This window comes from Microtus ochrogaster, chromosome 22, assembly GCF_000317375.1.
Source record: "Microtus ochrogaster isolate Prairie Vole_2 chromosome 22, MicOch1.0, whole genome shotgun sequence".
Lineage (NCBI taxonomy): Eukaryota > Metazoa > Chordata > Mammalia > Rodentia > Cricetidae > Microtus > Microtus ochrogaster.
In genome coordinates, this window is record NC_022023.1 from 6,039,546 (window position 1) to 6,052,989 (window position 13,444).

Consider the following 13,444-nt stretch of genomic DNA (forward strand, 5'->3'; position numbering starts at 1 on the left):
AACTGTATTTTATTTAGAGGAATGTATTGAAAACTTACAGCCACATGAAGCTTATGGTTATTAGATTGGACAGCATCCTTGTTCAGGATCTTGCTCAAAAGTTGGAAGCAGAAGAGGGAATACTGACCCTTACACGCGCACCCAACATTGCGATTCAGTCCTCTCTGGATGGAAAATACCAGGGAGAAAATGTGCAAACGCTCTAAGGTGGGAAGAAAGCCAGCTTCATCTTGTCTTGTTAGGAAGAGCCGCACGCGCATCGTTAAGGGAAGTCTGGTGCCACCAGGGAAGGTTTGGGGACTGCCTTTCCTGAACGCACCAGTACCGCCAGCTCACGCTGCCTGCCTGTGCCACCAGCTCACGCTGCCTGTGCGGTGCAGCCTTTGACGGGAGAGTGACAGGGAACAAAAGCACCTTGCCCCACCTGCCCGCAGTGGGACTGCAGAGGTTTTAATTAGACAGGTGAGCCGAGGAAGGAGGAACCAAGGAGAATGCGGGGACCCCTCGGAGCGCGCAGTCGACCATTCTTCTGCATGGGGGCGGGGATGGCACCCGCTGTCATCCGCACAGGATTTGCTTTCTGAGCTTGCTTTCGCTTTGCTGGGTGCCTGGTGAGGCTTGGAGCATCGCAACCGAACCTGGAGCAGGTGGCCTCGGAGGAGGAGCGGAGGCTGGCCCTTTGAACCCTTGGGGAGCCCCCTGCCTCTCCAAGAATAGGAGTCCTGACTCAGGCCCCCGCGCTCTGCTGGCGCGCAGGACCTGACTTGGCTAGAGGGCACCCCTGACCTTGGTCTCTCCCTGGTTCCAGATCTGCGCCAGGACCATGGGCGCCGCGCTGGTCACTGGCCCGCGGCTGACCTCCCTGCCACGCATGGCCTTCGGCACCCTCCGGCGCCAGGCACCCTCCGCGCCCGCCCAGGGCTGCCACTCCAAGTCCGGCCCACCTCGCCCCGTGCCCCTGAAGAAGCGCGGATACGATGTCACCAGGAACCCTCATCTCAACAAGGTAATGGTCCCGGTCTGGAAGGGTAGGACATCGGATCCTGTGACTGGAGGGAAGGACGCCCCGCCCCCCTGGGCCTGGGAAGAAGCCTCTGGCGTCCTTCCATGGCCCTTCTGGTTTTGCCTAGCAGAGATTGCTTTATTTGTTTTGGCTTTTCCCGTCCCCTTCCTCTCTCCCTTTTGACATGGAGAGAGGTGATAGGTTATGCGGACATTAATTTCTTCAGCGAAACCAATACAGACCCAGTGAAGGTCCACGAAGGTCTCTCTGACCTAGAGTCAGATTACCAGCAGATCTTGAAGACAGTTCCTTTGACCCCTGGAATTAAAGTTTCTGTATCTGTTAGAGAAAGACTTCTTGGGAGGATTGCACGGTTTACAAGGAAAATAGAGGCAGAGTTCTTAGCACACACTCAGGCACCAATGAGATAAGAAGTATCAGTCACTGTTATTATGATGATTATTTGTGAATGCAAATCTGGAAGAAAGGTCTAGAATTATAGAACATTTTAGGACTGGAAGGAACATCCGAGAACTGCGTTCAAACTGGTCCTAGAGCAGGATATACAACCAAGGGGGCTTGACCAAGATGACCAAACTTAGATCTCTAACGCTTTGGCATGTTCAGCCCACTGCAAACACTTAAGTATTAACCTAGAAATACGCACACGCTCTTCCTCCGGGAAGGAGTTCGTATCTCTGGTTCAGAGGATTGTGATGGACAGGAGCCAAAAAAACCAAGACTAGCACCAGTCCCCCACCCCCACCTCTTCACTTTTAACTAGGAGGCTCAACTTTCTTCAGCCTAAAATGGATGCTAGATTCGGCATTCCAACCCCACTGGCTTAGTGTGAAAATTCTGAAAACCACAGGATTTGAAGTACTATTTTAAACTATAACTCCAGAGTACTGGCTAAACAATTACCGCAAATAAAATTGTAATGATCCTCATGTATGAAGTTAAGTTTCTGTGATTCAGGATGGTGAAATTCAAATGAGGCAACCTGTGTGGAAAATGTGATTTTAAGTGGTGGGGCCAATCATGCCATGCTATGGGTTTTTCCTGCAGTGTTAGTAGAAACTAAGAAAGAAAAAAAAAACTTTTGGCTCAGTCTTTGCCTGTCCCACTGACCCCCTGCTCTCCAAAGAGACCTTGGTTTCTCTGAACACAGCTCCTTTCCTAAGCACAGAAGGTATTTACATCAGTCTGCATCGCTTCGGTTGTGTTAGAAGGTGTAAACGACTTTAGACAACCAAAAAGTTACTTTACAGAAACGGAACCTAAAGGGCGGGCTGCAGGTAAGACTGGAGGGAGTCACCGAGGGACTCCGGAATGGTGCAGCCGTGCTCTGGTCGACTCTGGCTCTGTAATGTGAGCTTCAACAGCAGACCTTTCGTGAAGTCGGAGTAGGCCACTTCTGACAGACTCTGCTTGGGTTTTCCTCCTATTTCCAAGACAACCAGTAGTAACTTAAGCCAGTTGGAGCATAAGGCTCATTTCTACACCATCATACACCAATTACCTTAGAATAGAAGAGATACATTTTCCCCACCATAAACTTGTATATGTCATAAGATATAAGAGACAGAATTCTGGTGTGCAAAGTAATATATTACTACCATAGGCTTCAGTTATTGTAACAATCGCCTTAGATGTATGTGTACATTGCCAAAAAGAAGTTATTGCTTCATAAGTAGTTAAGAAAATAATGTTTTTAGTCCTGGGTTTTGGACCCCTGAAAACATTCGAGTCCCCTATGTAAGTTGTCCAAGTGACTTGCCTTCCCAAGTACCTAAGATCGAATGTTATTCATAAATGCATGCGGCCTGCCATTTTCATAAACTTACACGCATATTTGAAGATGCCCGACACTGGTTAGAGATGTGGAGGATATCTGGAATGCTGCTGAGGGACAGGGGGGATCCCTCTTCTGCAGTGAAGAAGCAGACTTCCGGGGAGCTGCTCACAAGCCCTTCTGTTCCCTCTGGTGACCCCAGCATTTGGTGTCTCCAGGGAAGGCTTCAGGATTTCTCTCCGTCAGACAAAGCAATAAGGTGTTGAAATAGGAGCAGCGGGGCTGTGTCCCGCCACCCAGCCACCCGCACGGCTAGCTTTATACCCGAAATAATTACATGGAAACTGTATTCTTTTAAACATTGCCTGGCCCATTAGTTCCAGCCTCTTATTGGCTAGCTCTTACATATTGATCTAACCCATTTCTAATATCCCCGTAATACCACGAGGTGTCTTACCAGGGAAGATCTTTTTTTTTTTTTTTTTGTTTTTCGAGACAGGGTTTCTCTGTGGCTTTGGTGCCTGTCCTGGAACTAGCTCTGTAGACCAGGCTGGTCTCGAACTCACAGAGATCCGCCTGACTCTGCCTCCCGAGTGCTGGGATTAAAGGCATGCGCCACCATCGCCCGGCTACCAGGGAAGATCTTAACCTGCGGCTGTATCCAGTAAAATCATGGCGACTCCTTGACTCAGCTTCTTTCTCCCAGCATTCTGTTCTGTTTACTCCGCCTACCTAATTTTATGTCCTATTAAAGGGCCAAGGCAGTCTCTTTATTTAACCAATGAAATTAACACAAGACAGCAGACTCCCACATCAATAAGGTTCCCAGAGTGGAAAAATCAACAAAACAAAACAATAAGATGGGAATCTTCGAAAGGTCCTTCATGCCGTAGTTAGCGGGCAGGTCTGTGGGCGGACTGTTTTTCTAGCACGCAAGCTCTTTGAGAGCCAAGACTGACAGTGTTTTGTGCACCTGTGTCTAGAATGCACTAGAGAAGCTTCTCGGGGATCTCGCAATCCAGCTCTAGCACTGCATCCGTCGTACTGTGTGTTCCATTTCTGGCAGATCAGGAAAGGCATAACATTGAAACTGGAGGGTGAACGGGCAGTGGAGTTGTAGAGAGAAGATGGGCTTCTCACCGGGTGGGGTAGGCCCGCTGTGGTCACGTGGTCACCATCTTCTGGATCTGGCGCTGTCTGTGTCCTGGCCCTGCTGTCTGTGCTGGGTCTCCCTGGCATCTCGGTGGCTGGCATGAAGGCTGTCCTCATCCACCTCTTACTCTAAATGTGAGCCTCTTGGCGTTGGCCTTTTTGCCATTTCCTTCGGCACTGGGCATACTTCAACAGTGGCTAAGTTCTTTTCCACAGTAGACCATGATGTTCCTGTGGACAGAGACTGGCCGGTCAGATAATGGTCTGTCTGCCTGATTTGACAGTTGGTAACTACTTGCTCTTGAGTAATCTTGAGTCTCTGCCCTTTCTCTCAAAGGTGTTAACGTTAATGTGGTAATTTAACAACCGAGCTCTTGTCTGACTATGTTCTCATTGACTAAAGCCTTTTGTGGAAGCAACATATCTACTTGATACTAGTAGTCTAAGATTTTCAGCCTTTCAGCAAAGCAGTTTGTTATTTCCCAGAGTGCACCAGCCTCCGTCTTCGACATAATACCGGCAGTGGGTTTTTTTTTTTTCTCACAATATGCTACTTCTTCTGCTTCTGAAGTTTTTCATTTGTTTGTTGTTTTTGTTCATTTGTTGTTGTTTTTGGTCTCCTGAGTTTAAGGTTTCAGGAAGTAATGAATGAAGCAGGTGCTTAAACCACTGGTTGTTGACTGGACACATTCCACGGGGTGGACCTTGGGATACTTCGGGACCGAGCAGAAACAGCCTGCCTTCCGTGCAGACTTGGCATGTTTCGGTCCATGAAGGTATGCAGGATGGTGACCAACACTGCAGCAGGGGTTGAGATTCCGGGGAAACACGGGTTTCAGCAGAATCACCTCAGCATTCAGTGGGGATTTATTAGACTCCTACGCATGCAATTTGTTTGAAGTGCCTTTTTTTTTTTAACTTAGCAGCAGCACAGACCTTGACCTCCCTCTCCTTGAATGAGGGAGTTATCTCTTCACAGACTTGCTTCATCCACGTTCAGGAGATGCTGACTGGGCCGGATGGAGAAGCAGAGATTTATTGGTGACGTGAATAATATGTTTTCCTGAGGCCCCAGTGTCAGATATAAGAGAGAATCAGGCTTCGGGATTGAAAGAGAAACAGTGGATCACTAACTAGACATGAGTTCATGTGCAGTTTGCCCTAGACCTAAGTCTCTGGCTTGCTGGTACAGGGAATAGAAACTCAAATACTGTTTGAATATTTCAAGATGAAATGAGAAAAAAAAAAAACAGTTTGAAAGTCAGCCTTTCCCTATCGAATACTGCCCTGTCTTCATGGACCTGATGTGGTTATGTGCTCAAACAGCTAAGAAATGTTAGGGCTATGTGCTTAGAACAGCAAAAAGAATTTGTACTAGTTAGACTAGGTCAGGCCAGTCTGACAACATGAGCCGCAAACGCTGGGACTTAAACCAGATAGAATTACAAATCAGATAAATGAGTCTGGGAGGGAGTTTGCGAGTTGGCAGGAAGCTTGATCTTCTTGCTCAGTAGTCTTCGCTGGGCTTTTTATGTTTGATGGTCCAAAATGGTGACTCTGGCCATATCTTTAACTCCACAGACTCCAAGAGTAAGAGGAAACACTGCTTTTAAGGGCACTGTTTGGAAGACTTAATTATCATTTCTAGTCAAACCCACTTGGCTGGAACTTGGTAATATGCACACTTGGCTCTAACAGAACAGGGCTGGGGAACTGTCTGGCTGAGCACCAGTGCTTCAGTTAAAAATTCTCCACTATCAAAGAGAGGACATTTTGGGAGCCTGTCAGAAAATATTGATCTGAAACTACCATTCTTTTAGTCTGTCAATTTTTCCTCACCTTCTAAAATCTGTTTCTCTACATCCCCACTAATGCCAACTTTGTTCCTACACATCTCATCATGGTTAGCTGCTGTAAGCCAGACAACCATTCTACTATTCAGATTAGATTTAGCCCTCCTCTGCTTCAAGGATTTGGGGCTGATATAGCTCAGGTATTTAACCCACAGTTAATAGACAGAATGAAGAAAGGAGTCAAATTGTTGCCACATTTGTTAGCAGCAAACTTGATCACTGCCAGCCTGACAAGATAGCCTACCTCCCCAGAAGGCCAATCAAAGATGCAAGTAATGGCGAACATCAGAGAAGAGGTGTTTACCCAGTGTGGCTACACGGGGAGGAGGGGCAAATGAATAGATCCAGTGGAACCCTCTGATCCATACTCCCCATACTGGCGTTTAGAAAGGGAGCAAAAGTGTAACTCAGCAGCCCGGGGTGAGGTGTGGTCCTGGCTATCCTTGGCCCATCACAGACACATCACTGTCCCCTGGTCCTTGGTCTGCCCTGCAAATGGTCAACACTGGGTAAAATCTCTTGCTGGGAGATGAGCATCCCTTCTGGCTGGCACCAGGACCTTAAATTTTTCCTTTCTCAGAATGAGACCCCCTTAGAAAGTTCTAATTCCTAGGAATCCCTTGTCTCCATAATCTTAACACCCCAAGGAAGAGACATAGCATCTCACTTTAGAAGTTCAGGTTATATTGCTTCTACCAAGATGGCTACAAACTAGATGAATCATTCAGAGCGACTTCGGCCAGGTTCCCTAAATTCCTCCTTTTTCTTCATCTCTCTTTCTACCAAAGGGCCCTTCCTCAGCGCATGCCCCCACCCCAGATCCATGGATCAGAGAAATAGATCCAGATTCAGCCAGTACCTCCAGTGTCCTTGAACCCTCATCCTCCCAGTACCTCCTGTGTCCTTGAATCCTAATCCTTACCCTCTTCTGATGCCTTAGAGCTTCAATTGCTGCCGAGACAGGCAGGGGAGGCAGAGGGATTCACGCAGGAAGGAAAGCTCTGAGGCACTGGTTCTCAACCTGTAGGTCATGACCGCTTTGGGGGCTGCATCTCAGATAGCCTGCCTATCATATATTTGCATTACAGTTCATAGGAGTTACAAAATACAGTTATGAGTAGCAATGAAATCATCTTATGGTGGGGGTCACCACAACTTGGGGAACTGTATTAAAGGGTCACAGCATTAATGAGAACCACTGGTCTAAGGCCTCAAGAGTGGAGGATGGGTACTCAAAGGTACCATAGCAGGCAGAGCCTCAGTTCCAAATACCTGAAAATGGAAAAAAGTATGGGGCAGGTGCCAGAGGCTCTGGAAGGAGCTTGACCATTGCTGGAACCTGAAGCTGATTTGCAAAGTGTTTTCTCATAAGCGCGTGGCTATAAATAGGTGACTGATTCTCTAGAGAACACAGAGCATGTGCTAAATGGGCATCTGTATATTCATCCTCAAGATTTCAGAACCCGTTGCCAACAATGCACAACGCTAAGTCGACTCTATAGCCATGGCTGTTGCTATGAGAAACATGCAAGTCTGGAAAATGGCCGGGAAGTAATCTCCTGAAAATGCCTGTTTTCTAACAGAGGTATATTAAGAATCTTATTTTTTCTCTGCGTTAATTCCTTACTGTCCCTTTATCATTTCAGTGGTTTCTATGAGGCAAAGTTTCTAGAGCTGAGTGGGCGACGTTCAGCTTAACTTTTAGAAGTCGATGCATCTGGAATCTGTGAGTGGAAATCTCTCAGAGGTCGTATCATTTCAGCCTTTTATAATTAGCTATCTTCTGCTGCCAGCATTAAAAGTAGTTGTCAACGGCAATATCTAGATTACGTAAGCAGCCGCATGGCTGGCACACCCTTTACAGAAATATGTGCTGTCTGCCTCCGACCTGGGCCAGCTGGCGTCTTAAAAGGTTCTAAGTCTTGGCTAGATATAAAGTTTCTTTGGTCATGTTTTCAAGACCATCTCTAGTTTCCCTACGTCAGTTTCTCTTGGTTGCCCTTGGCCTTGGCACCCTCTGAGGTTTATGATCTGATTGGTTTTATTTGACGACGTTTTTTGCCACTTCCACCCAAGATTTCATTATCCGCCCTCCGCGGTCTAAATGCCAATCACTCCGCGAGGGTGGGAAAGTGGCCTTCTGATTTGTCGGCCATTGCAGGGCAGCAATGTGAGCACTTGTGTTTGCAGACAGGGCTTACTTACACTCCCTTCCCTTTGATGTGGAGAAAGTCCATCCGGCAGTCCTTTGGGGTGGCGTTCGACTGCCTTTCTGAGCAGAGCACAAAGGCCACTCTATGATGGCGTGATGAAAATCCTACAAGTGGAGGTGCTGGGGTCAGTGGTTAAAAGCTCACATTCATTCTGTGCGCAGAGGGTTGCCAGGCAGCCTGGGTAAGACACGGTTCTTCCCGCAAGGACAGAGAAAAGAGGAAAATATACCCAGTCATTTGAGGAGAGGGTTTTTGATAGAAAGATCATCAGCTTTTGAAGGGCTTGAATAAAAGAAAATCAAAGCTCTGTTTGCTTTTCCTAGGAGTGGAAATTGGAGGCACAATTCAGTAAACACCTGAATGGCTGGCAACTCGAGATTGGTTTTTTTTTGTTTTGTTTTGTTTTGTTTTTTGTCTCATTTGATGGTTTTGTTTTCTTCTGAACTATGGAGCATCCAAAAGAATTGTCTTAACCGCATTCTCTACAGGATAGAAGTCTGGCAAAAATGGGCTCGATTGAATCCTTTTGCAAAATAAAAAGATGCCCTTCTCACCCACCCAAATTAGCATCTCTTCGGAGCTATCTGTTGAGTGACTTTGAGGCTGAAACCACCTGGCAGACATTGTAGGGCAACTCGAACTTGGTTCATTGTCCCTATCCCTACTCCCTGTGGATTCCAGTTTAGATGTCAGTTATGCCAGTTTTCCTTTAGTGCTGTCATGGAGAGGATCCAGACAACAATGACAACAGTTAACAGTTTCAGGAGACATATGGTACCCAGAACTCTTCCAAGCAGTGTTCATAGGTATTAACTCATTTACTGCATTATCACAACCTTTTGAGGTATACATTGTTATTATTCTTACGTTACAGAGAAGAGGGAAAAAGCACAAAATGGCAGATAACGAATTGCTCCACGCTCTCTACTCAGTGTGGCACAATGGTGCTTAAACCCAGGCTATCTAGTTTAGGGTTGACACCTGCACCTAGTGTGTGCACTAATGTCACCTGCACCCAGTGTGTGCACTAATGTCACCTGCACCTAGTGTGTGCACTAATGTCACCTGCACCCAGTGTGTGCACCAGTCTTCCAGCATCCAAGATCCCTCTTACTTGGGACTTACTGTATGCAGCCTGATGAGCTGCGGCTGTCCCATGGTAATAACGAATGTAGTGCCTGTTCCCTTGTGTGGCCACTAGGTTGTTATTACTTCTATTTGTTTGGTTTGAAATAGGGAATCCTGAAGTTGGAGGGGACCTTAAATATCACTAAGTGACTTCTACTCCCAAGGATGTGTAATTCTACTCAAACTTACTTTTTTTTTTATTTTTATTGAGCTCTACATTTTTCTCTGCTCTCCTCCCTGCCTCTCCCCTCCCCTTCACCCTCCCCCAAGGTCCCCATGCTCCCAGTTTACTCAGGAGATCTTGTCTTTTTATACTTCCCATGTAGATTAGATCCATGTTTGTCTCTCTTAGGGTCCTCGTTGTTGTCTAGGTTTTCTGGGGTTGTGATTTGTGGGCTGGTTTCTTTATGTTTAAAAACCACTTATGAGTGAGTACATGTGATAATTGTCTTTCTACTCAAACTTACTTTTTCCGTATTAGATTCATCATTAGCGCTTTTATGAGTCCTATTTCCACTTTGAACAGTGAGGAAGTCATGGTAAACACAGCCCTTCTTCTTCTGCCTTTGTAGAGTTTACAGGATAAGACAGGGGCAGGTGAGGAGCAGGGAGGACTCGTAGACAGTTTCATTCGGCTGGGTAAGTGCGATGAGGGGGGCATCTATACAGAGTGAGAAAGGGGGTGCAGCAATGCTCTTGTGGCAGCATTTTGGGGGCTGGTGTGAAAGGGCGCCTCAGAGTTAGCCGGTGAAGGTGATGGAAGGCAAGCCGGTTAAACGAGACCCTAAGAGGCTGGCAACGCATTACTGTCGGGACGGGATGGACAGACACTGAGTAGCCTGTAATGGGCCATATTTCAAGAGAACTGTGCGACATTATTGTATCAGCTGTTTTCCTCCCTGCTATAACAAAACACCTGACCAGAAACAGCTTAATGAAAGAAGTGTCTTAGTTAGGGTCTCTATCACTGCGACAAAACACCATGACGAAAAGGCAAATTGAGGAGGAAAGGCTCACACTTCAGCGTTTCTGTTCATCACTGAAGGAAGTCAAGACAGGGCAGGAGCCCAGAGGCAGGAGCTGATGCAGAGGTCACGGAGGGGAACCACTTAATGGCTTGCCTCTCCTGGCTTGCTCAGGCTACCTTCTTATAGAACCCGGGACCAGCACCACCCACCATGTGCTGGGCCCTCTTCCATGATCACTAATAGAGAAAATGCCTTACAGCTGGGTCTCATCAAAGCCTTTTCTCAACTGAGGCTCCTTCCTCCTATAACTCTAACTTGGGTCAAGTTAACACACAAAACCACACAGTATACTTAGCATACTCCGTGTGATATCAAGAGTTAGGGACATTGGGGAGTGACTAGAATTAGATAAGACCGTCATAGTGGAGCCTGCAGAACTGAAAACTGATGTCTTCATAAGAAGATGGACAGATACCTAAGGATACAAATACTTGCATGTGTATGCAAGCACACACATGTCTCTTGACACATGATGCCTCGTACTGCCTGAGGACCAGTTTAATAAGAAATCCGCCATATAAGACCCCCATATGTTGGATCCCAAATAAAACTCCATAAAGTTCTATGTGCCCAGCCTCGGGTGTTTAGGTATAGCAGTTAAAAATGGATGGATACAATTCTAATCCAGTACTGCCGGTTTACTAGATTCAGGGGCTTTGGAAATCTTTTATTTGAGACCGTTTCCTCATCTATGATGGGAATGCCAATAAAATGTACCCTCTTGATAGGTTGTTCTAATGATTAAAGGAAACACCATATCTAAAGTGTGTTCTAAGCCTTCAGTTAATTCTCAGGTAGCCCCCATCTTTAGCATATCTAACACAATGCAAGCTCTCTGTGCACCACAGATACCGAAAGAGTCAAGACCTGGCCCCTGCCTGTGTAGAGAATTCAACCCAGAAGAAGAGGGGAAGGCTAAAGCAGCAAACCTGTTCTCAGAGGCGTAGCAGACTTCCTGGAAGAGAAGTGGGTCAAGGAAGGGGCAGGCTAGGCGAGATCCACTGATAATTTCTTTGTGCTTTGTGAAGCCTATGTGCCCATAAGCTAGGCATTTGTCTGAAAGAAACTTAGGCAAAAATGTCTCTAGAAGTAGAAATTCGAGTGACATCCAGGAAGATGTTCTGGTAATTGAGTCTGGTGTTGAAGATGGTGCTGCCTTCAGCAATCTTAGAACTTTGATCACAATGCTTGGGCACCTGATAAGCAACATTTTATAAACAAAATCAAATTTTCAAAGTTCAAATTTGGGTGGATCTCTATTTCCTCGTTGCTATAACATTCCCAGTCTCAGGAGATAATAACAGTAAAACAACAGATAAGAGAACGTTTGTGATGTCTGTTCAGAGACATAAAAGTCGAAAGATTGCCTCAAACTCAGATAAATTGGGCCCAGCTGGCCCAACTTACATTGCTAACACAGAGAGTTTGGGGATTGTTACATCCTAGCAGAGTCCACATAGGCTGTGCTGTGGGTGATAAAACGCGCGTGTGCGTGCGTGTGTGCATGTGTGTGTAAGTGGGCATTTCCCTCTGTTAGGATTCAGGATGAGAATTTTTTAAAAATACTGAGTGGCCATTGTATTCGGAACTTTGTGTTTGGGAAGACACTGTTCTAGCCTTGTTGATCATTTTCCAGATGAAGTTCTAGAGGAGAGGAGTCCACATTCATCCTGCCTAGGGTGTCAGCGGTGGACAGGGACACAAGCTACAGCTGTCTCTTTCTTTTCTTTAATATCTCTCTCTGTCTCTCTCTCTCTCTCTCTCTCTCTCTCTCTCTCTCTCTCTCTCTCTCTCTGTGTGTGTGTGTGTGTGTGTGTGTGTGTGTGTGTGTGTGTGTGTGTGTGTGTGCCTGTGCTTGTATACATGTGTATGTGTAAAGGAGGTATATGAACATGTGTGTGAAGGCCAAAGTTGACACTTGGTGTCCTCCTCAGTTACTCTACCCTGATTTTTTGAAGCAGGGTCCCTCCTTGAGCTCCTTAGTTCAGGCAGACCAACTAGAGAGGAAAGCCAGGGATGCTCCTGTCTCTCCCTCACTAGCACTGGAATTACAGGAGTGCGTCCATGTGCTTGAAATTTTTATATGACTTCTAGGGATCAAACCCATACCCTCTCCTTTAAAAAACAAAAAGGAGCATTTTGCCTGCCATCCTAAAATACCACCTTGGACCAAGTCTTTGCTGACATACACAGAAGTACGTTATAGTCTTCATTTCCAAGGAAATACATGAATATTAATCATCGCCATGCACTTCATACTGAAGCACCTGCTGGCATGGCTCTTGCTGCCACTCCTCAGAGTTCGCCCTGATGAATGAGCCTGCTCCCAACTGTAACTCTTTCCGTATTTCTATTTTTCTCTGCACTAACATGACCTAAGAGACAGAGCACAAACGACTGGCCGAAAGCTGAGCCCTCCTGTCAGACGCTCCTTTCTTATCTCTTTTGTTTTATTTTTGATCTCTTCTCGCCCATAGCTATTTGCTTTGACTGGTAAAACCATTTGAGGTCACAGGGACAGCAAATAGCAACACAGCTGCTGCTTGGTGAAATAGGAGGAGACAGGGTTGGTGTTGAGAAAAACCCATTAACAGCCATTTTTAGAAACAGGCTTTGAAAACCACTCATCAGAGTTAAGTCATCCACAGTGTAAAAGGAGACTGCTCTTTAGTTTCCCAGCCACACAGACCGGAATAATCACACAAACATTTTATTAACTATAACACGGTTTGACCAGCTGCTCAGGGGTATTCCTAGCTAGCTCTTACATCTTAAGTTAACCCATTTCTATTATTTTATATTTTACCACAAGACTCGTGGTTTGTTACCTCCCATCTTGCCTCTTGGGCAGCTACATGTCATCTTCCTGCCTCTGCCTTCTTTCTCCCTGCATTCAGTTTAGTTTCCCCACCAAGCTATATTCTGCCCTGTCATAGGCCAAAGCAACTTCTTTATTAACCAATGGTAATAAAACATATTCATAGCATACAGAGTGGAATCCCATATCACCACTGCTCTCACAGGAGTGGGAAGCAGCTTCTCCTTGCATGTCTCTGGCACCACAGACACTGCCTAAGGCCTGTGGGGAAAGTCCAACAGACGTGCTCATGGTGGAAGGAGAGAACTGACTGCCTCAAGTTGTCTTTTGATCACTATATGTGTGTCATGGGACATATGTGCATGTGGACATGTGCACACACACACAAATAAAAAGCAAAGAAAATAAGATATATATATATATATACATATATATATATATGTATATATATATA

The 13,444-nt window shown here is 46.0% G+C and overlaps 1 protein-coding gene across 1 annotated transcript in view; it reads left to right on the forward strand.

The window, feature by feature from the left end:
- Positions 1-244: 244 nt before the first annotated feature.
- Me3 (malic enzyme 3) overlaps positions 245-13,444 on the forward strand; it is a 155,962-nt gene continuing 142,762 nt past the window's right edge. Inside the window, exons 1-2 of the mRNA XM_026784324.1 lie at positions 245-462; positions 809-1,006. Of these exons, the coding sequence (XP_026640125.1) occupies positions 824-1,006 (183 nt within the window). The 5' untranslated portion in view covers positions 245-462; positions 809-823. The remainder of the gene's footprint in view (positions 463-808; positions 1,007-13,444) is intronic.